Below are 25,644 nucleotides of genomic sequence, written 5' to 3'. Positions count from 1 at the left end.
AAATAAATACAATATAAGATAGACTTACATACGATTAAATACAAATAAATACCTACTAAAAATATGCAAGTAAATACAAAATAAGTAGCAACTTGTACAGTTATATTGTAGGAGCCATATTATTGTGCAAGGTAGTGCGATTTTAATCTGAATTTGAAAATTATACGTAAGATATTATGATTCGTATTAAAACAACAAGGCTGGTCATCTCTCGCAGATACGATTTTTTTAGATGGTGAACGAACTCATTGTTAAGTGCTTACCGAAGTCCAACGATATCAACGACATCAATGCCGTTACCCTTCTAGAGACATGAGTTCTAAGTGTCAGTACAATGGTTGCTCCGCCCTTCAAGCCGAAAAGTATCACTGCTTCGTAGCAGAAATAGGCAGGACGGTGGTACCTACCCGTGCGGGCTCACACTAGGAAGTAAACGTATTAGTACTAGTTGTACAAATTGAGTGCGCACATTAAAAACATTTTTCTCCGTCAAATAGGAACTGTTCCTGTGATATTACTGGCGGTAGGACCTCTTGTCAGTCTGTTTCGGTTTGAAGGGTGAGGCTGCGGTTGTAACTATACTGAGACCTTAGGACTCATATCTCAAAGTGGGTGGCGGCATTTACGTTGTAGATGTCTATGGGCGCCGGTAACCACATAACACCAAGTGGGCTGTGAGCTCGTCCATCCACCTATGCAATAAAAAAAAAAGTCTGTCGCTTTCATCAATTTCTGCTATTGTCTATCTCTCTCTGATGCGTTTACCAGAATTAACAGCCTAACGGTACTTTTATTGTATAAATTTAGGGCTGTCATCGAACAGTGAAAACAATTAATAAAATATTCGTTGTATGAAACTACTAATAACAATTTAATTTATTTTTACATTTTTTTACATTAATTATAACATGCTCTATCTACATTGTGATACTTTAACCTCGTTTCGTCTTGTTATATTCATTGTGAGGTGAGAACCTATACAGTCCAATTTAAGGAACTGATTTAAATATTTCTTAAATATTTGCCGTAGTTATTTTTTGGAAGACCAACAAAGGTAAAACATTAAAAAGGTTAGTATTTAGGCAATGGATTTTTTAAACAGAAAAAGGTCAATGCCCGTTACAGAAAGGGTTTGCAGAATAAAAAATAAAGCAATTGACTAGGGTCTCAAAACTTTTTATTTTCAAAATTCACACAATAGGTTTATACAAGTTTAATATAACCTATAATGGCTATACCAAATTTGGAATCATATAATATAGTAAGACTACTTTGTACAACATGGACCATATTTTGGACGGTACGAATATTTAATACTACTTACAAAAATACAAGTTGTATACAAATCGATTATAAAACTACAGGAATATTTTTATAATAATAACACAAGTTAATTCGATAAATATTTAAAACAAGTTGAATATACATTAACAATGTTTACAAATAAAACAAAAATGCACTAAGCGAATAAACGCGTTAAGTACTTACTCCTACCTACTTATTTAACAAAATTAAAGTGAGAATTTCTTATTATAAGTACCACGGTAAAAAATGTTTAGGACAGCGGACTTCAAAAGTATCTTTACCGATAAAACTTTTAAAATGGAAAAGATATTTCATCTTCCGTAAAAAACACATTTGACACATAAACGCAATATTATAATTCAACGCTATTTACTTACAATGATATCCTAGAGCTCACGATTTACGTAAACAGTAATTCTTTATGTACAATTGCTACTATACACAAATTATATTTATTCATATAATACAAGATCACAGGAGAGTTCCAGAGCTAGTATTTCTTCTAATCAACATTATAATTATATAAAATAATTACAGGTAACAAAACAATATGATACTAAAATTAAAATGTCATTATACAGGTAATAGTTATAATGCGGGCTTTTTCGCATCCGGGGAATCGGGATGTCCACGATCTATGAAAACAAAACAAAATTAACATAAAACATTAAATTGTAAATGAATAGTAAATTAGTTACCTATGTTACTCAAACTTACCCATCTGCCTCCTAAGCATTTCCCCTTCGCTGGTTACATTGTAAGGCGGTGGATTACTGACCCTCATTGTTAAACTTAACCTATTAGTATTGCAAATCTCATCTACAGAACTCTCTCCGCTATTAGCGAATGTTCTTTGACTTCTATTCCACGTCTGTTGAAAGGAACTTTCCGTTGTCACTGTATTACATCTATTGTTAGTATGAGGAACATATTGCTCTGGTGACCAGTCGAAAACAAATGTATGGCTGTAGTTGTGTGTGTACGCTGAGGGTGTGCCTGTGGGTGTCGGAGGCGTTGTAGTCACATATGGACTCAAATCTTGGTGACAAACATCAGGAACTTTCTGAAGTGCCGTCTCGGACCATGTCGGACTTGGATTCCACTGGTCGACTATTTCGGTTTCTGTGATATTAAAGTTTTTAGAACCAGGGCGTCTGCTTGCAATCGAGCCCGCAGATACGGCTACCAAAATGTCTCCACCGGATGTAACCGTTGAAGGTGTGCACCTGGGAGATAAATTGGAATTAGGCGTACTGGGCTTTTCCTCAGCGTTTTTTCCTTTTCGCTTAGCATTAGACTGAATCCTGGTATCCTCTACCCGTATATTGTGGTACCTGAAATGGGAATCTAATGTTAAACATGCGGAATTTTAGCTAAACTAACCACTGAGATTGTAATTAGATATGTAAATGACGAGAGCGAGCTAATAGTGCTCAGTACAAACTCTTTGATGCCACAAGGTCTTGGTGCAATTAGTCTGTTTCTAGGACATCCCATTAAGATGCGATTGTATCTCATTAAAAGTTAAAGGTTCACGCATCTGTGTTAGTTTTTTTTTCTTGGTGGCTTATCATATTTGCTGTTTGCATTGAATATGAAAGTCACTATTTAAGCTAGGTACCTACTCAAATCGTATCCAAATTCATGGTATCTTATACCCACATATTATGAATAGTGTATTAGTATTGTTATAAATTTGTGTTGCCAAGTTTCTTATGATTTTTTGTTGTAGTTTTTTATGTAATCCACAATCAGTATAAGCTACATACAGATGCGCTGTGTGATGTGGCAATTTTCGTGTGTACTTCAGTGAAGGCTCCTAATTAAGTAGATTAAATAAAATGCCTTTATACAGTACAATGTTCATTCGTTTTAGGCTTTTAGTCAAGTTTCATGATGTTAATTTAATAGTCAATTAATTTGGATGTATTTTATTTTATTTAGCCTTATCTGATACACTCTGAAGTTTTACGGATTTCTTTCTATACAGTAGTAATGTTAGATGGTTGTGTAGAGGTTGAACAGATATTAAGTAATTAAATTATTTAATCAAATACCTGCTCTCTTGTAATGAGACGGAATAATCTACAGGGCCTGTGTCTGATCTATCGTAGGCGTAGTGCATTGGAGTCAGATGAGTTGGCACATGCGGTATCGGAGTCTGCAGCCCAGGTTGCATAACCATCGGTTGGGTTCCGTTGATACAGACTGCTGGGGCCGGTGTATATTGAACCGCCGACGGATAAACTTGTAGGTCCGGAGGCGGAGGTCCGTACATTCTGGTTGCCGCTTCGTAGGCGAGCCCGTAGTGGATTTTCGATTGGACAGCGTAGTAGTGGTAGAGCCAAGGGTTCGCTTTCATTACTGCTGCTTCATGTTCACTGTTGACAATCAAAGTTTAAGTATATGAAGTACCTGCCGCATTTTTATTTATTTATTGCTTAGATGGGTGGACGAGCTCACAGCCCACCTGGTGTTAAGTGGTTACTGGAACCCATAGACATCTACAACGTAAATGCGCCAGTCACCTTAAGATATAAGGTCTAAGGTCTCAACTATAGTTACAACGGCTGCCCCACCCTTCAAACCGAAACGCATTACTGCTTCACGGCAGAAATAGGCAGGGTGGTGGTACCTGCCCGCGCGGACTCACATGAGGTCCTACCACCACTAAGAGCATTTGATTAAAGCAGACGTTTTTTATGATATCGTTTTTGAATCACTTAAAGTAACATAATAATTTATTCCATTACGATCAAATGAGGCAAAGGTAAATAAATTTATTAGGCATATGACTTTTTCAGAATTATCCAGTGTGAAAAAGGGTAATCTGGAAGATTTTCTAATTTTATCTAAGGTTATCTAAGTGATAAAATACACCCTTTATCTCTCATATAAGCCAGTTCTGAAATTGGACATCGCCTAGAAATCCCGAGTGATAATGGAATTCTAGGGTTCTAACGTGATTCAAGCCTTAAACTAATAACTAATTAAAGTAACTTATTTACGCAAGTTTGTAAGAATTTTGCAATTTTTTCAATTAATAAAATTGCGAAGCACTCTCGGAACCGGGGTATCTTTAGCATTATTTAAGATAATTATAACGAACACAAGTATCCAATTTAAATAACTTTTAAACGTTCATCGGTAATAAAGAGAAAGAATTGGCATCAATTGAGCAGAAACGATGTTACACGGTTCACCCATTACGGCAACACAAAATGTGCCCGCTAAAGTTTAATGTTTATATTAAGTATTTCTTTGCGTTATTTGTAGCATTGTTAAAGTTAAGGCGGCAATAAATAGATTAGGGATCTTAAAGTCTGCTCGCTGTAATTTATTAAATTATAAAAGTTCTATATTTGATTTTGAATGTTTTTTGAAATGCTACATAATATGTAGACTACATATGAATAAAATTTTCATTTACCTTAATTATTGATGCACATAAGACATATTACTAAGGCAATGAAGACGGAAATAAACGAAATAACTTTAGAAACAGTTTTGAATTTGTATTTAATGTAACCTTTAGTGTAAGGTGCCTAACCCAGCGTTTGCGCTGGCAACCTTTAGATAGTGGATGCAGGAAAATGTCACATAGTTGGACTTAAGCCCTGGACTAACAATCGTACAGTGGCGTTGAAAACGCTTTTATACAAAAGAAGTCGTGACAGTTAACAAAAAATGTCATCGAACGCATTGACGTCATAGATAGGTTTCATACTTCAGCATAGACCAATATAGTAGAGACACGACATATTGTTCTATACGTACAATTGCTTACATAAATAGCACCCATTTTGAAGGCACACACATAAACATATATCTATCTCGTTCTTACTCAGCACTGTAACTCGCAGGAAAACAATATAACAGTATTTCAGTGCATACATAAAATTCAACATGAATATACGTAAATGTCTAATGAGGCCGAAAATCCGCCATGTTTAGTGCACCAAATGTCATTGTCACGTGAGTTCAGCCGTCTGTTTGTGATTGAAGTTGTGTCTAAAAAAATATTTATACTCATTGATTTGGAATCGAGCAAGCCGCTAGCTAGGATATGGTTACGTTCATCCTGACGGCAAGGTACCTCCTTGCAAGGATTACACCATATTCACTGATTTTGGGGAACTAATTTGTGCTAATATTTCTACCACGTTATATGAGGATAGAAAATGGTACAGTGAAAGGATACATATGCCTATAACATTTATGAGATCAAGGCTTTAATTTTGAATTCTAATTTAACAATTGAGTTCTGAAAAAAACTGTAAAGGTATCCGTAGATAAATAATCACTAAGACTGAGTGTTGATCTAGAAAGTAAAATTTTATGTACAAAATGTGTGTACAATACACACGAGTTATTTTGTAGTTAGTATACATTGAAGATTATTTACATCGTATAAACATTGGACGTATTGGTTTAAAGAAGATTTAGATTTATACTTTGAAAGAAAAATTGCCATATTACTTACTTACTGGTGGTAGGACCTCTTATGAGTCCGCGCGGGTAGGTACCACCGCCCTGCCTATTTCTGCCGTGAAGCAGTGATGCGTTTCGGTTTGAAGGGTGGGGTAGCCGTTATAACTATACTGAGATCTTAGAACTTATATCTCAGGATGGGTAGCGCTTTTACGTTGTAGATGTCTATGGGCTCCAGTGACCACTTAACACCGGGTGAGCTCGTCCACCCATCTAATCAATAAATAAAAATTATTTCGGTGCATCTTGTTTGCGAGTGTACATTAAAGTTTAGATATGTGTTGGACGACGACAAATCGCTTTCGTATTCGCTTTGGGTGAGAGAGATAACAGCGCGAAGGCTGTTTGTTAACAGGAAATCAAAAGGGCAATTTTGCGGGCGAAGGTTTTTGAAAATATTTGCTCAGTTAAATACATTTTTTTTTAATACACACCGCTTAAAGTATTGAAGGTAACTAAATAGTAATTTTTTTTATCTGTTATGCTTCAAAACTCTTTGTTTTCTATCATTGCTTTTGTTCCACTTTTTAGCTAGATTTCCCATTAATAAGCTTGACCTCGCCAAGTAATGTTCATTTATTGGTTATTTATTGTGTAGCTTCTCTAAATTCTAAAATCTCCAAACATACCATTGTCCTATTTAGTTGCCATATTTGTTAAAACTGAATTCGCGTTTTGGATATCATATTATTGATTATCTTTCATATCATAAAATAACATCTCATATTATTATTGAGTTAGATGCTTATACCTGTAGTCTTTCGAGATTTTCATCTAGTGTTTATCAGAACAAAATTTATTTAAGGGACACAGAAAATGAATATAGTTACTCTGTATCATGTGGTTACCTTTTTTACCTTTGTTACGAATTTAAATTTTTTTTTTTTTTTTGTTATTGCAAGGATGTGTGGACGAGCGACGACGACGCTCACAGCCTACCTGTTGTTAAGTGTTTACCGGAGCCCATAGACATCAACAACGTAAATGCCGCCATCCAGGTTGAGATAAGAGTTCTAAGGCCTCAGTATAGTTACTACGGCTACCCTAACCCTTCAAATCGAAGCGCATTACTGCTTTATGGCAGAAATAGGCAAGGGGTACCACCGGGTACCTACCCGTGCGGACTCACAAGAGGTCCTACCATCAGTGTAAAATATTCCGATGGACGCGAGTTCGTGTTCTGGAAAAAATTTATTGCTTACGATAATCTCGACCGCGTCATTCCAGGAAGAAGGAAATCATTCTGTAGTGTATGAGTGATAATAATGCTTCAGTAACTTTTGTTTTTAGTCTAAAAACGGTATATTCAGTTTGTGTACATTTTATAATTTTTTGTGGAATATTTTTTTTCAATCGCTTGAATTAATTGATTGTTTGTGAATACGAAATGCAAAAAACCTTCCCCGGTAAAGATTCAAACTTTCCTCAGCATTCATCTTAATTGTATTAGTTTTAATACGGCGCTCGTTATGCATTCCCAAGTAAATGGGATCTCGGATGTCGATATTGACTGCCACAGATAAACTGTCATACTAGAAGGGCAATATTTAATTTCAATGAGATATTTTCATTCATTAAAACGAAATTATAAAGTATCTTTATATTTTTGTCTTAAATTACACATCCTCCAGATTCATTTCTTGAAATACTTTATTGTGTGGACGTTGAGTTACCATAATGAAATGGTTAATTTACCACATTAAAAATACTGCCAAAATATTTTGCTATATTGAACACTAAAGATTATATAATAAAACCTCTAAAGCTCAATGTATATACCCATCGGTTCTCATGATCGTAGTCAAATAAAAATAAAATTATTTGAAATACATGATTTTTTTTTTTTTTTTTTTTTTTATTGCTTAGCTGTGTGGACGAGCTCACAGCCCATCTGATGTTAAGTGGTTACTGGAGCCCATAGACATCTACAACGTAAATGCGCCACACACCTTGAGATATAGTTCTAAGGTCTCAGTATAGTCACAACGGCTGCCCCACCCTTCAAACCGAAACGCATTACTGCTTCACGGCAGAAATAGGCGGGGCGGTGGTACCTACCCGTGCGGACTCACAAGAGGTCCTACCACCAGTAATTACGCAAATTATAATTTTGCGGGTTTCATTTTTATTACACGATGTTATATTCCTTCACCATGAAGCTTAGAGTTCAAAATACTCTAGCATGAATACTTAGATAAACTAACAGATGATGACACAAAAAATACAGGTATAACTTGTATAATCTTTTTAAACGAAATTATCTACTTTACTAAGTTTGTACGAAATCTATTCCTTACTAGCTGACCCGGCAGACTTCGTAGTGCCTCAATAGATAAATAAAAGACCTAAACTTTTGTATAAAATAAACTTAAAACAAACAAAAGGAATCCGTCCGACGGGGGACACATCAAAGGAAAAACAAAATTGTTATTTTTATTTAATTCCGAGCATTTTCATATTTATCCACCTTTTGAATCTTCTTTGGACTTCCACAAATAATTCAAGACCAAAATTAGCCAAATCGGTTCAGCCGTTCTCGAGTTTTAGCGAGACTAACGAACAGCAATTCATTTATATATATATATAGATTTTCTCGAATTTTAACATACAATGCTCGTTCTGTGTATTCTAGTTCAATGTGATTATAATTTAATCACACAATCCGGTATGCCCTCCCTGGCCAATTTGTGCGTCCGCGCAGCCAAACGCATAAATCTGAAGGGCAAGATGTAGGCGGGAGACATGTCGACAATACGCAGTCGTTCTACATATCGCAAACAAAATGCGTATCGGAAACCAGGACAAAAAACGGATAGACTATTTTAGCATTTTGAGTACAACAATGTTTTTCAAGATATATCCAATGTTTTTACGGGTGGTAGGACCTCTTGTGAGTCCGCACGGGTAAGTACCACCCTACCTATTTCTGCCGTGAAGCAGTAATGCGTTTCGGTTTAAAGGGTGGGGCAGCCGTTTTAACTATAATTGAGATCTTAGATCTTATATCTTAAAGTGGGTGGCGGCATTTACGCTGTTGATGTCTATGGGTTCCAGTAATCATTTAACATCAAGTGGGCTGTGAGCTCGTCCACCCATGTAAGCAACAAAAAATAAATAAATAAAAAAAGATAAAAAAATATGTTTCAATGACTACTACTACTACTACCTATGTTTCCTTTAGAAATAAGCTTCGATTAATTCAAGGCGTATAATCTAAAATACTGTTTGAGAACTGCATTTAGGATAATGAATGCTATTCAAATTGCGAGTTCAATGTTAATTTGACCTTCTTTTTTTTATTGCCCTTGTAGGCAGACGAGCATACGGCCCATCTGATGGTGAGTGGTTACCGTCGCCCATGGACTTCAGCAATGCCAGGGGCAGAGCCAAGCCGCTGCCTACCGATCTAAAGGGATTATCGCAGCTCAAAAATATCACAACAAGAATACTTAATTGTTTTGATACATCAGATAATCTGCTCGGTTGTAGTATTTCTTCGCGGTAGAAACACGCAGAACCGTATGTGGTATCAAAATATGTGAGATTGTAGGGTACAACATAATCGTTTTTAGCTTTAGTTAGTACATTTTTTGAAACCGGTGGTAGAGTTAACATTGTTATTTATATTTTGACGTTCAACAAGTATGCTATACTGACATCTAAGTTGAAATAAATGATTTTGAATTTGAATTTGACTACATACTCTTTATAGGTTAGGGCTAATAGTTTTGTAGTTAAATGGGAAAATAAGCCTGAATGCTGTTATTAGAGACGGATTGAGTAGTGGCACCAGCGACTTTTGGAGGACACAGAATATGCCCGTGCTAGGGAGCGGTAATGGATTGATTACATACTGGATAGATCTACGATAATTTACAAAATGGATTTATGTTACAACTAGCGACCCGCCCTCGCTTCGCTTCGGAAACATTAAAACACACATGAAACCAAAAAAAAAAATAAAAAAAAAAATAAAAAAAAGTAGCCTATGTTCATCAGGGACAATGTCGGCTTCTAATGGAAAAAGAATTTTTCAAATCGGTCCAGTAGTTTCGGAGCCTATTCGAAACAAACAAACAAACAAATCTTTCCTCTTTATAATATTAGTATAGATAATGAAGTCCAATTACAATGGTACCGTTTGGAGGGAGTAATAGAAGGTACACATTACAATATAGACGTATTTTTCGTATTTGTCGTATTTTTTATTTAAAATTGCATTTTAAATTATATGAAAGAAAAGTTTGTCAAATCAAAAGACAAATTAAGTATATTTATTGTAAATACACTTAAAAGACAAACACACTGAACATTAAAATTTGTTTTATGATTTCGGTCATCGTGATCGGATCTACGATGAAAGGGAAAAAAAATATTCTCGGAGCACGTGACGTAATTTTGTTTTGTTAGTTCAGAGGAACGTGACAAAAGTGACAAATAACGCAATCCAAGTGACAATGCAACCCGGCTTGTGAACTGAACGGATTTATAAACACCGCAGCGTGGGTGTGAAATTAAGTGATGAGAGCTAGCGTGTTTATCTGACCGTGTTCGACTATGGGGAAGTGATTTTTTTATTCCGCATTGTACGTTTAGCTGCATATGTGAAGTAGATTATGCGTTCATGTATTTTAGACATAAAATCATGAACTTCTAATTAATGATCTATTTTAGTTTGTCTTTTGAAAGATTCTATGACAAGAAGGAAGGGTAAAATTCATAGAGAAGTGTGCAATGGGGTCGTGTCCTCCATTCTCCTGGTTAGCAGCTGGCTCTGTATTTCCACTGCTTAATTTCAGGGATGTCAGATTATGATTAACTTCTAATTAATTTTCATGTTAAATTATATAAACTGGTAGTAGTGGTAAGGTGTATTATAAGCCCACAAGGTTAGGTACCACCATCCTGCCTATTTCTGCGTCATGCATTCCGGTTTGAAGCGTGTGACAGTCGTAATGTAATAAAATTATGACTTCGATTTCATATCTCAAAGCGGGTGACTGCGGATATCTAATTGTAAGACCACTTATTTGGCCTAGTATCAAATAATTATATTATATAATTAGATATCCGAAATAAAACAAATAAAAAAACTATTAAAAGATATGAATTGCATATAACAAGAACCGCTTATGACTTGGACCATCACATATCACTGGCCCGTGCACTGAAGGGCCGCGCCACCGCCCTTTGTCCTATTTGATTGTTTAGTTCTGACCGCACTGTCACCCACTCACCCATTCAAATTAATTTAGATTTACTATCTAATATGCTAACCAGTCACTACTTACGGTAAAGCTTGTATCATACTGTTTATTCTTCGTTTGTCGGTTAAAGAATTTCAAATCGTAATGAAACATTTTTTCCAGATGTGGACTCTGCAATCTATATAAGTTTTATTATGTGACGTTACGTTTATAACATTACGTTTTGCTATGCTTTTTTTTTTTTTTATGATTGAAAGTTTACTGGTGGCCCGAAGACCTTTCCAGTTTCACCAGGACAGGTGGGCGAGCAAAGGCTCAGCCAAGAGAGGTGGGATTTGCTAACAACTGCCCGAGCGCCTCCGAAGGAGACCTAACAACTCAAGAGCAATTGTTTCGCGAATGAATCTACTACCGGATCGGAATCGCGACCCGCTGAGAAGATCCGGCGAGAAACTCAGCGGGCTGATGCATGGGTTAGGTTGCACGTCGACCTCTTTGTCGAGTTCGACGAGTACGGTTACCGGGGTCCCTAAGCCTGCCCCTAGTATTAGAGCTGAAGGCATCTAATGCAAAGGTTATTGGATCTGATGGATCCGTAAGGACGTGTCTAGGGCGTCGACGGTGACTGGCTCCTGCATGATCAGGATTCGGGGAGTAGTCAGCGGCGGCAACGATAAGGCGATTATCATGACGCATAGCCTTATCGAAGTATCGTTCCGACGCTGACTTCATGTATTTCCGAATTGATTCGAGGCCCAGGTCGTCGTGTAGGTCAACGTTCCTCACGAACCACGGAGCCCCGACAGCTAACCTGCAAAAGCGGGATTGTAGGGATTGGAGGGTGTCTATGTGTGTGCGGGCCGCGTGAGCGAACACCACACTCGCGTAAGTCATGACGGGCCTTATGCAAGTTTTGTAAAGTGTCACCTTGTTCCGAAGGGACATTTTACTCCGCTTACAGATCATGGGTGTTAAATGTTTGATGAAATACACCGTTTGGCTGAAACTCATTGTATCTCAAACCTATGTCAAATGTGTGGTACTTATAAAAAAAAAACTTTAAAATTAGTACATACTCTAAAAATCTTTTCAGAAGATCAATTATAGTTGTAGTAATCGGATAAGCCATGTGTAAACGAATAGATTAGTATGTAAAAATAAACAAATAAGCCTTTTAAATTTATGTATATAATTTGGTTAGACGTTACAAGAAAACGTGTAACATTATTACATTGGGCAGCAGTTGAAGTTATTTTTTTTTATCACTTAGATGGGTGGACGAGCTCACCACAGCTCCCCTGGTGTTAAGTGATACTGGAACCCATAGACATCTACAACGTAAATGCGCTACCCACCTTGAGATGAGTTCTAAGTATAGATACAACGGCTGCCTCACCCTACAAACTGCACCCTAAAAACTGAAACATTACTGTTTCACGGCAGAAATAAAATTGTTTGTTAAGATGTATGCTTTATTTAAAATTACTTTTACGGCTTAATCAACGTCAGTCGCAGTCGTCTGTGACCACGAATACTGTAAAGTACCCGAAACCGAAATAGGAAATGATTTAATGACAATAAAAACGGAAGATTAACCTTTTAAAGTGGTTTTAATTATGTCTACGACTTACGTAAACCGATTAAATCACTGCGTATACTTTACACCGTTTTTAACGTAATTTGAGATTTCGATATTAAATTTTTGCAACTGTGTGTACTCCCGTTTATAATAATTTATTTAATTTTGTGTGTCGCCTGCCCTCTGTGGTAATGATTTTGTTGGCACTGATTCTTATCTACACTGACTCAACCTAATCTGGATTACTGAATAGAGTAATAAATTTAGAAATACGTACAATAGAAAGTTTTGAAAGACGTAATATGGTGTCAGGTGAACAATGCGATCTAACTTACTTAACAAGTAGATATCTACTTATTCATTAATACCACATTGCTTAAAATAAAATTTACAGATGTGTAAGCAGCTACACCTTTTTTGATAAAGTAGGAATTAAATTAAAACAATAGAATTTTATAATTAATTAACAAAAATTAATTTCAAGACTGATGTAGTAAAATTGTCGTTTAGTAATAATTATATTCAAGCGTATCATTTACCCCATTGAAAAAAAACTAACTTGAAGTAGTAATTGTTAAAATTTGTTGTTATTATTCATCAGGGTCGTTTAATCAGAGAATTTTTAATGTTCTTTTTTAATAGATCAAACTAAACAATTATTTCAAGCTCGACTCGTGTAAGCTCTGAAAAAATTGACATAATAATTTAACCGTACCATTTTGCAATGAAATACGCCGGGGTGTTACCAAGGGCGCCATCGATCAACTGCGGCGCTTGTTAAACATAGTTTCTCACATCACAACAATAGCTCTCTGCGGGCATATTTCAACCAGGTCGATAGTAACATCGCACAGTGGGTCGATACTGTGATTTTAGTGACTTAGGGACCAACTTTGTTTTTTTATATATTTTTTTATGTAGATAGATAGAGCTCGTTAATCTCAATAATAATTGTTTTGGGCAAAAATTACAAAAACTTTATAGTTTGGTCAGAAAAATGTGTTTTGTGATTTTTTTGTATGGAGCGGGTCACATTAAATTAAATTCCTGCTAAGTACCGCGAGGTCCCGCTTTGAAACTTTATTTTCCTTATACCTTGTCTAGTCTACTATCATTTGATGCTATGAACATGTGCATAAAGTTGCAACTCTGCCAAATAAATGGATCGAAAAAAATTAATAAATACATAGAATAAAAACCTTTATATTTTTTTTCGTAAGTGCTTTTAAGTTAAATTTGATATGGATTAGTAAGTAAAAGCGCGTAATGATACCCATAATTACATAATACCTAACAACAATACATTTAGTAGGTCTCTAATTATGCAATCTCTCTAAATATTATATATTTTGTTTCACCTTTCGATCTTTGGGTCAGAAGACGAAAGAAGATTGTGTAAAATATCCTCATTAGTCGACGTTCTACTTCTCATTCTTGAATAACATCTCTCTGTATATTTCCGAAAATCTTTATTGCGAGCTTCCGCTGCCTCTTCCGAGAGTTTACCTATACGAATGGCACCAAAGTTCTTCATTATTATATATCACTGCCATGTGCTAACAATTTATGGATACTGGAAGGCATATATAATACCAGGGATATACATTAACATACAATTCTGCAGTATATCTAAAAAATTCCGAAAATTTGGAAACGCGCTCTCCAGATGCAACAGAGTGAAGAATCACGTGAAGCCTCTCTATTAAATCTTTACGTATTCCTGTTATGCGGGCTGTTTCTTCTGCATCCCTGAAAAATCTTCTGGCAGTATTGCCATCATTGGTTGTTCCTACTCCTTGCTTGACAACATCTATAAGTAAACCGCATTCCTTTTTAAACGCTTGCTGTATAGCGCTCTTTCTGATTGATATTTTTTCTTTGTCATCCCCCCTTGCAACCCCATTTCTTGAAGTCCAAACGATAAGACGCAAACAAAAAAGTGTCATATAAAAAATAATCTCACAGGAAACTACATATGATGAAAAAATTGTGAAGTAATAAAATTATATTTACCGATATGAAGTAAGCACTCCATGCGTCTTATCCAGGCATGTAAAGATGGCATTCCATACTGGAATATTTCTTCATTATTTTCTCTTTGATAAGCAAGTCACTCCAAAAAACTCTGACGGTTTTGCTTTGCAAATATCACAGACAGCAGAAAATGTTTCTGAAAAATATGAGGTTATTTTGCTGTCCATCATCATCATGTGCAATTGATGCTTAACTTCAACTTGTTTGATTTTTGATGGCTGAAGTCTTTCTATTTCTTCTGTTATGGTAGCTTTTATAATTGTCACTGTTGACTGCGTTTCTTTTGTAAATTTAAACATTATTGGACGGCAATAAAAAGTTGATGAGGTCGTTTTCCCAAACAATTGTTCCATCAAATTTCTGAAGCCTTATAGGAACTAGACTGACCATGAAAATAGATGAATCATCAAACTCTGTTTCAGTTTTTTGTTTATAATTACTTTGACCTGGGGCTCTATCAAAGCCTATTTGCTTATAAGCAGTAGCTCTCTTGCAGAGTCCAAATCCGAAGTAATCACATCTAAAAGCCTATATAGCGCCAAGTTTAGTAATGCTTGCATTTTAATAGCAGCTCCTTCTTTAGTAATAATTACTTCGTCTTTCCCTGGATAACATTTGGTCTTTTCTTGCTTAATTTTATATTAAGAAGGGTATAAATCAGACCCATTTTCACTTGCTGCTTCTCTTAGGTTTATATACTGCCACTTAATTTAAGTGAAACTAATATTGCCTTATCGGGAGAATATGTACTACTTTTCACTTTACTTGTAATTAAATACTCATTAACTTTTTCTAGATCTTCGGGGTGATTTGACAAGTGGTTCATTATTTCTCCTACATCTTCATTTCTAGTGTTTCTCAAACTAGTAATTGTAGTAGTTTTCATTTCATCCGGGGATAACGAAAGCGATTGGTAAATTTTTTCAATGCGTCTTCGTTTTTGCCTGGATCCCAATTCTTCAAAAGATTTTCGAGGTGCAAAAATAGATGTCGAGGCTTCTGTAGTACATTTGAGGGTGGTACATTTTCAACATCTTCAGTATTAGAAATCTCGAGCCTTTCATGTGCAGTGTTGATAGCTTCAGGTATCATTCCTTCAGGCCAGTTTATTGCACATTCTAACCAATCACATTTTTTTCTTATAAACTGTGCTAACATGCGACTACTTCGTTTCCATATTGCACTTATATTTGAACAAAATTGCGTACTGAATTTTTAGAGCTCAACATTTTTCTCTTCGGTCACGTTTATTTGATTTTGTATGAATTGAAAGAGTTTTTTATTATCAGACAGCGATTGTAGTTGCTCTCTTAAAATCATAAATAATCCTAAATTGTTAACAAAATTATCAATTATAACGGAAACAGCAAGATCACAACGACAATCACGAGATGTTAGTAGTAGTACGAATAAACGAACACTAGTTAGTATATAATAAACATGGTCACTTTATACTTCCAGAGACAAAAAAATGTTTACTATATTTTCTACTACCCAGTAATGGCTACTTAACTAATTATCCTCATTAAATAATGTTAACTATCTTAATAATTAGAGAGATTGCATTTAGTAGGTCCCTAATTAATAGGGACCTACTAAATGTATTGTTGTTAGGTATTATGTAATTATGGGTATCATTACGTGCTTTTACTTACTAATCCATATCAAATTTAACTTAAAAGCACTTACGAAAAAAAATATAAAGGTTTTTATTCTATGTATTTATTAATTTTTTTCGATCCATTTATTTGGCAGAGTTGCAACTTTATGCACATGTTCATAGCATCAAATGATAGTAGACTAGACAAGGTATAAGGAAAATAAAGTTTCAAAGCGGGACCTCGCGGTACTTAGCAGGAATTTAATTTAATGTGACCCGCTCCATACAAAAAAATCACAAAACACATTTTTCTGACCAAACTATAAAGTTTTTGTAATTTTTGCCCAAAACAATTATTATTGAGATTAACGAGCTCTATCTATCTACATAAAAATATATATAAAAAAACAAAGTTGGTCCCTAAGTCACTAAAATCACAGTATCGACCCACTGTGCATCGGCCCGATCGACTCCGGAGCGGTTCTGGCTCAATAAATCACCCCCTTACAATATTTATTCTCTAACAAACTAAACTATAGAACCACGTTCGAGTTGCATGCTAAGTAGCTCGCGTAGAGTTTTCTGAGGATATTGTTTTTTTTTTATTGCTTAGATGAGTGGACGAGCTCACAGCCCACCTGGTGTGAAGTGGTTACTGGAGTCCATAGACATCTACGACGTAAATGCGCCACCCACCTTGAGATATAAGTTCTAAGGTCTCAAGTATAGTTACAACGGCTGCCCCGCCCTTTAAACCGAAACGCATTACTGCTTCACGGCAGAAATAGGCGGGGTGGTGGTACCTACCCGCGCGGACTCACAAGAGGCCCTACCGCCAGTGAAAGTGTTTGGGTTGATACCGTCATCGCATTTTAATCATCACGCTACTCGCCACCGGTGCAGACTTAATCCATAAATGAGCTTCCAGAGACACTTTTCCCGCGTACTATCCGTCTTTGGAATAAATGTCACTCTAGTTTTTCCTCAGTACGAAGAAATGAGGTCCAAAGAGAGTTCTTAACGGTGACTTGGTTTGGTATTTATGACATTGCTAACTTATGCGACTGTGATGTCTCACTATGCTTACGAAGGCAGTTAAAAAAACCATTACTTTAGCTCGAATACCTTAATACCTTTTTTTTCGAATTGTTCCTTTTAAATCAAGTTAGGAGAATGATTAGTAACTCTTTAGTAAAAGTGTGAATAAGAAAATTAAAACCCTATGCTTCTCGTCGACTTCTCGCTGAGCCTATGGTATGGGGCACATTTCCGCGAGAGCCGCGCGTCGTACAACGTCATCTACTATTGATATCTCAATAGGGAAGTCTGTAAGTGACCGTGTTAAGTTATAGCCGTAATTTTTCAAAGTCGAAAGCGTGCCGTGAGCCGAAGAATTATCGGTCCGTTTAATACTATAGCCTTTAGAGCCAATTAGTTCGAAGAGTTTTGCGGCTTAAGGATCTTTTGTGGAGATTAAAGGGTCTCTTTGGTAGAATGTTGAAGTGATTTGGGTCTTTGGGGTTTTTTGCCTGTTGTCGCAATATAAAGGGATAACTAAGTGCTTTTCGACCAGAACCGGATAGGGATCCCCTAAACGCGTTGGAGAAAAATTACATATACATTTATTTAGAAGTAATTACAATTACTTTAAATCATTAAGACTCGGGGTACGCGCTGAGAAGATTCAAAGCTAGTCGAAAAATAACTACTTCTCAAGTCTATTAAGTTTTAAAATAAAATGATTTTGACATGACATGCATTTACATTACGAATTGCCGAAGATAGCGTGTCTTGTAAATGTGGCGGTAGCTATCATACAGCAGACTGAAGTCTGAATCTCGCTTTCAAGCTAAAATTTTCAAGATTATTAAGATAGATATATTTACAAGTCCCAAACAAGAAAATTCGGACTGACAATCTACCGAGCAATATCACCCACCCGGAATGGATGGAATATCTTCCCTTTGTCGTTAAACCTCCCAAATAAACATATTTCTAAGTAATCCGCATGTTAGTAAGGATGAAATTTCTGGAAATATTAACCTCAAAACCTGATTGGTGCAGACTATCAGCGGCCGCTGCGAGTTTTCCAGATTGTCTTTGAGCTGCAACACGGTGTGGACCCACAGGAATTGGCCAGACCTCCTCTGCAGCCTGAGCAATGCAATGCAGGACCTTTCTTGTTCCGATTGTGTAACTGTTAAAAGAAAAGCGTTTTTTAATTGCAGTAAGTGATCAGAGAAACTTACAGGCCATCTGGTGTTAAAATCATTTAACCGGACCTTAAAAACACGTCAAATCACACCGCCAACCTAAATTGTTTTTAAACAAGGGCTTTGAAATAAGAAATACGCTTCAAGTATTATTGAAAATTGCTAAAATAGTTTGAAGTGATAAACGATAAAAACTAAAAAATAATTTAAAATTTCATAGATTAACTTTTTACATTTAGAAGCGTTATTTTTAGGTATGTATGTACGGAAAAGATTTCTATAATATTATTAATTTCATATAATAATACTTGTACGTATGTGTTTAGTAAACTTAATAAATTAAAATTTTACTAAACCAAAGCGAACTCAAGCGAACTCGTGAATTATATTATCTTCTAGAAAATTCAAGCCCTAGTCTAACTTGATACTTAGGGCATCATTTTAAAATTGGCCAGAACATCTGTACATGTAAATGTACACGGAAAATCCATCAAAAAAACAAATTACGACATTGGTGGTAAAGGAGTTTATAACACTAGCAAAAACAGAAAAGTAAATTTTCATCGCGTCTTTCAGTATATCGTAGATCTCTGCTTAAGATGGATGTTTAATAGGCCCAGAAAAATGTCCTACTATTTTTATTTCAGATACATAATATTCGTATAATATGTTTAGTTCTATGGTAATTTCGATCACACAAGTTATTGCTAAAACAAGTACACAAAAACAGTCCACGTGCACTGTGTTTTATTAATGTGTGTACATTCATTTTTTTATTGTAAAAATCATCACTCCAATAAATTGATACTTGTTCGAATTTTTTTGTGGTCTGACATTATCGTGAAGCGAGAATAAAAAATATCAATTGTTCCATGTATTATATAACAATCGAGATTCGATTGAGTGTGAATTGTTAAAATTGGACATATCAAATTTGGTTCTCTACGACAGATTAATGCAAGTATAGATTTCAGAGCATTTTAGTTTTTATTTGCTCGTATCTTAGACCCAGAATTCCTTTTCTGTGTGTCAATGAGGTGTCAAACTTATCCGTTCTTTTTTTGTTTGGATGCCCAATTTCGACAAGCACCTTGACTTTTGAAGTTTCGTTCATTGAAGGTGCCTGTAGTAGTTTGTTTTTACAAATAGACGTATCGTAACGGTTTTATGATTTTTTTAAACTTGGTCTAGGTAGAAAACTGCCTTAAGCGCTATCTTTGACAATGTCGTTGGCTATGCACCTGAATAAATGGACATTACTATGAGCACTGATGGGAATTTTTCAGGGTATATTATAAAAATACGACAACCAGAAAAACATAAAATATTGTAGTATAATCTAGTATCTAGTTTATTCTAGAATCATCTAGAATGTAGTCGAACCGCTGGCATGAGAGACAGTACTAGGCAAGTACACGTAGTAATTTTGGAGCTCTCAGGGTTTTGTTCTTTATTTTGCACAGAGAGGATGCTGAGAAGTTGTTTGAGAAAAACTTATTATTTCATTTTTACTATTATATTACTGCTCGCTACGAATGTAAGATCTGCGTAGGTATAATACGTACAAATTCACATAATTTGTGCGGTTCTCACAACAAGCTGTACCGCGTAATATATGTAGGTAACTACGTTCAAACAACACTGAATTACTCGCGGTAGAGATTTGAGGACCCCACTGATCGGTACCATGCCATTGATGTACATGCATGCCATAAAGCAAGTTTTGTCTCCGGATTGAGTAAGGTATCCGTTATTTCTGGTTTTACTGGTGGTAGGACGTCTTGTGAGTCCGCACGGGTAGGTACCACCATCCTACCTATTTTCTGCCGTGAAGCAGTAGTGTGTTGCGGTTTGAAGGGCGGGGCAGCCGTTGTACTGTTAAATACTGTTGGTAGGAAGTCTTTTGAGTCCGCATGGGTAGGTGCCACCTCCCTACCTATTTTCTGCCCTGAAGCAGTAGTGTCTTGCGGTTTGAAGGGCGGGGCAGCCGTTGTACTGTTAAAAGTGAGACCTTATAACTCATGTCTCAAGGTGGGTGGCGGCATTTACGTTGTAGATGTCTATGGTAACCTCGGTTTTCCGGTTCCAACAATTCGATATCGAACCTTAAAGATGGCTACAACTTCATTGCGTTGTGTACATTTTCTAGTTATCGCTTTGCCTATGGTACGATCCTGATGAGTTCCTTCTCTTTATAGTATTTAAATATATAAATTAATGTTCAATAACCCGAATTCGTAGTTTTTTTTCGATCCAACTTTTTTAATTTATTACAAATTTTTCTTCATTAATTTTGCATTTTTATTGCTATTATATTATTATATTCGACATTTCAAATGCCTTGTAGTTTTCGCGGTAACGAATGATGAAAATAAGAAAGTAAAAAAAGCAAATTAAATCGTAAAAGTACTTTTAATTGTGTCTATTACTCGCAAAAACCAAAGAAAATACTATAAATATTTGTTGATGAATGTGTTTTTACCGCCCTAGAGTCTTATGTAGTCATTGAATACATATGTTTATAATCTATTTTATAAATATCAAAGTGTCAGTACCAGATAAAAATAAGAATATAAATTAAAAAAATTACATGACCTAAAGGTTTTAGTTACCAGATCATTAAAAAAAAGTGTCAGTACTAACATTTGATTAATTTGATTTGCTCTCATAAAATAAACGCAAGCTCTTAAAATTATCACGGGCACGACATTAAATATTTAATCAAGCCTCAATGACCATTATAAACGTATGTAATAAAACTGTGCCAACGCGATATGTAAATAAGACACCCATTCGAAGTACTCGTACCGCAACGATAGTAATTAATAGAATTCCTATATCTGATCGAAAACGTTAATAAATTCATTGTGTACTGTCGCAAAGAATGGAAACGAATGCTAATACCTCGACTTATCTGATTTCAATTGAAATCGTTCGATGGCGCAAATCTTTGTGTCTATACATTCATTGATACCGACCGTACATTTTTCATGTTTGATTTAATTAATTTATTATTCCGGAATGTTGGTGAATGGTTTTATTTTTGAAATAAGGTTATAATTTACTAGATACGTTTCATTTTTTAACGCGCGAAAATTAATCAGATTTAGATTGATGGATTCGTTCGTTGTATAGGCAAAGGGAACATACCCCATAACAACCAAATATTTTTATGAATTTTGAAGCTATGTTTGCTGTATAAAAAGGGAAATGGATAGTAATGACTTCCAATACGGAATGAAAGGGAATGAACTTGAATAGTTTAGTCGTGAAATCGTCATGCACTTTAAGCTGAAGGACAGTCTTTACCAAATATAATTGAGACGACCTTAAATCTAAATATGGGTCGAGGCATTTACGCTGTGACATCTCTTGGCTTCAGTTTCGGTAACTCTTGTGGACTTGTGAATCTGTGAGCTATCGTGAGCTTCGTGTATGCTCAGAAAAGCATTTTAACTAACATTAGTGTACAGAGCTAATCAGCCTACGCTTTCAAGCATGATTTAACAGTGCAGATGTAAATAGAACTAATTCTAAATCTGACGGTTATATGTAGGTGTAAATCTCGAATGAATGAAACACAACTTTTACTGCCGATTAATTTATGTCTCGGGAATTAGTCGAGAAAGGTGTTGGAAATATTATGTACGATGTTTTCAGTGAAAACGCGGAAACAGCAGCCATTAATAGTGTTTAGTGCTTAGAAAACATCATATTTATGGGGTTTGTGCTTACGATTAAACTGCCTTTATGAATAAAAATCGCTTTTACTAATTTCGCTATAAACATTTTTCGAAGTTTTTTTTACAATTCTTTGGGATCATTGTCGATGATTATTTCTCATTCATTAGTTACTATCACAATTAAAATTACTCAATAATGTTAAATGTTTGACGTTTAAAACTGCGCTATTTATAGCTCAATAAATTACATTTACAGTTAAAAGTAATAGTAAATGTAATAAACATTTATACTTTATGAAGAAAACATCAAGTACATCTTGATTTCACGTAAGAAATGTTTTCACGAAACAAATTTTTGCAAATACAAAGTGGTGAGATGAATTTTAATATTGTTGGCTTTTATTTTGTCATTTCTTTATCAGACACTGCAACACACGCACACACACACATACGCACACATGTATGACACAGATATTTATGACGTTGATGAAGCTTATAAGTTGATTCTTGAAATATGCAAAAACCTTAAGCAGTGGACCTGCTATAGATTATATAAACAATTATTTTATGATATGACATTGCAAGCACTAGTCGGCGTTGCTGTGATTATTTTCACGCAGCAAACATGCGTGTCAGATTGAAGTAAGGAGATCCATTATTCTAATGCAAGTAAGACTTCCAAAGAATACCACAAAAATTGGCGCCTTTAAGGTTGGTCAAAAAAATAAAATTACACAGAGTAAAGATTACAAAATCAGCAACATAACAGTATTTAATACGATTTAATCTCTCACGTAGTTTTGTTCACACACGACAGTCACGTCATAAACACAACTTTCCCTAAAATGTAGCGTAACAGATAACGCACGCTAATGTGTATTGTCTTAGGTTATCGAAACATCACTGATTTCCTTGTAGATTTCATTTTGCGAAACATGTGGAAATAGCAGATACCCTTTGTCGCTGTAACTAATCTGTATCAATGCGCGGAAGAGCTCGAGCCATTTGAGTTACTATCAATTCATTCTGAAGTTGGATATTCTAATTTTAAAGGGATTTTATGACCTGGTAACTAAGACCTTTAAGTCATGTCTTATTATAATTTATATTCTTATTATTATAAAAAGTGATAATTTTTGAAATGAAATGAATATGCTTAATTTGAGACATTAATCAACTGTGATGAAATGAAATGAGATGATATGCGATGAAATATAATCTCAGTAAAATAGTGGTCATTTTCTGAGATTTTTTCAGTGGACTTTTTGGAGGATCCCGGGAAGCTATGTTAGGCTTTGTTTCACTTTTCCACATTTGTGCACTTTCACAGATATCAAACAGTTAATAAACCACCGTTATTACACATTTACACCTGAAGAAACACTAAATAGACAAAATAAAACAAATCACAGAACTTCACTCCTCGCGTTCCCGCCAAAAAGTCTGGATATTCTAAGAAAGAGGAAAATACTAGATTGTAAAATGGACGACAATTTTCTTGCAGCACAGATATACATATATCGGTGTTATTGATATTACTTAATACTTTAGAAAATATCTAAAAGTGATACGATATACTTATTTGTGTACTTACTTAATCGATGCTTGCTTTGTGCCTCCTTACAGCAGTCAGGATGGAGAAGGTGGTACCAGCTGACTCCGTGCAATGAACTTCGCTCCCAACCTAAATGCCACTCGCTACTGGACAAAAAAAAAACAGAATTTTAATTAAGTAAGCATTTTGATCTATTAATACATCGTATCCTTGTAATTCCTTTTTACTATTAACTAACTTTATACTATTTATATGGTTCAATTTATTATCTGACGCGTTTACTATTTATATAATTTGACAAGATTTATACACTCGCTAAAAAGCCAGACAAATTAATTCCACATATTTTTTAATGCTGGTACGACTAGTTGTAAGCCCTTGTGGGTGGTAGGTACCACCATCCCGTCTATTTCTGCCGTAAAGCAGTAGTGCGTTTCAGTTTGAAGGGTGGGGCTGCCGTTATACTATAAAACTGACACAGACGTTATCTCTCAAGTTGGGTGGCGACAATTATGTTGTTCATGTATTATCGGCTCTGACAGCCACTTAACATCAGGCGGGCCATGACTTAGTCCACCCATGTAAGCATTAAAAAAAGGTAAAATAGTATACGAGGCAATTGAAATAAAAAACGTACCTTAGTTTTAATAAAGAGGGTGGTTGGTGCTGATCGAACACCTATGATACTCTTAACGTGAAAATTATAACCGAAGTCAAGCAAACTATCTCATAAGTCTACGAAAACTGTATTCGTATTGTCAGAATTTAGGAATTGAATAAAATAAAATGAAAATATTAGATGCGTAATTACACGGTGAAAGTAGTTAATTATTCGGAAGTCGGAAGAAAGAAGTATTTATTATGGAGACCATAGGTTTTTTTGTTTGTTTGTTTAACTACTAAAAGTACATTTTTATTGGTTCATAAGAAACTCAACATCGATAACTATCCACGAAGATCGCGTTACAAAAAAATCCCTCAAATTTCTATGACTTCACTGTTAATCGATCAATCTAATACCGATAAACATAAAATAATTTTTAAGCATGTCTTTTTATTTTTTTTATTAAAACTTTCAGCATAAAAACTCTTATTGTTTTATTTATTTATTGTGGCTCTTTAAAAGTAAATTATGCAATTAAATCACAATGTAAGCATCCTCTTAATATGACGGAATCGATTTTTTCTAATACATTTCTTAAGCCGATACCTACATGTGATTAAACAACAGAAACTCCACAATCTCATTAATTCACAAGCACAGAAGTCATAATACAAACACACGAAATCATTTGCCATTGCAACTTACAAGGTCTCCCGAATGATTGATAGACGAGATGACCCTTCTTGATATAAGTTTGTTTGTGTCATGTCTGGTACAAAAATCCGTATTGATTTTAGACTATTGATTTTAATTTTATTATTTTACTTATGATTTCGTAATGTATTAATGTTTTTTTTTAACTATAATCTTATTCGTTATTCTACTTTAATTTTAATTATTATTAATTTGAAATCGTAAGGTGAAGTTTGGAATTACGTGAACCGACACTATGGGCTTTGCCAGCATTCCTATGGAGTGTTGTTACTCATATAAGTAGGTCACAAGATCTCGTCTAGAGCCGCGGAGCAATCATGCGTTTCAGTATGAAGGGTTACACATACAACTCACAATCCAGTGGAAACTTTGACCTCATCTCATGAGGTCGATGACGGCATTCTGGTTGTGATACCTATGGATTTTGGCATTTAACTGATTCTAAGCTATAAAAAATACCTAATAAAATCGCACCAGGTGAGGCGTGAACTTGACCTCAACTTCATAAGGGTATAGAAAAAAAAAACCTAAAAAAATAATTTCAAGTCAACTTATTATTCTATTTAGAATCTTATTTATTAGAAACCAATAAGCTAAGTTTTGAACAGCAATGACCTATATTACGAGTACTTTTGAGGATACCAGCCATTTAGTGCCCG

The 25,644-nt window shown here is 35.2% G+C and overlaps 1 protein-coding gene across 2 annotated transcripts in view; it reads right to left on the bottom strand.

The window, feature by feature from the left end:
- Window positions 1-1,160: 1,160 nt before the first annotated feature.
- LOC114250432 (PAS domain-containing protein cky-1) overlaps window positions 1,161-25,644 on the bottom strand; it is a 176,339-nt gene continuing 151,855 nt past the window's right edge. The window contains exons 8-12 of one of the 2 annotated variants that reach the window (XM_028184300.2): window positions 23,707-23,810; window positions 18,260-18,413; window positions 3,363-3,686; window positions 2,023-2,639; window positions 1,161-1,940 (exon numbers count right to left, since the gene is read on the bottom strand). In XM_028184300.2, coding sequence (XP_028040101.2) covers window positions 1,894-1,940; window positions 2,023-2,639; window positions 3,363-3,686; window positions 18,260-18,413; window positions 23,707-23,810 — 1,246 coding nt within the window. In that variant the 3' untranslated portion in view covers window positions 1,161-1,893. Of the gene's footprint in view, window positions 1,941-2,022; window positions 2,640-3,362; window positions 3,687-18,259; window positions 18,414-23,706; window positions 23,814-25,644 lie in introns of both variants that reach the window. The other variant, XM_028184299.2, reaches the window with a different exon arrangement.

The sequence above is a fragment of the Bombyx mandarina genome, chromosome 07, assembly GCF_030267445.1.
Source record: "Bombyx mandarina strain Sakado chromosome 07, ASM3026744v2".
Classification (NCBI taxonomy): Eukaryota; Metazoa; Arthropoda; class Insecta; order Lepidoptera; family Bombycidae; genus Bombyx; species Bombyx mandarina.
This window is presented reverse-complemented; position numbering and strand designations above follow the sequence as displayed.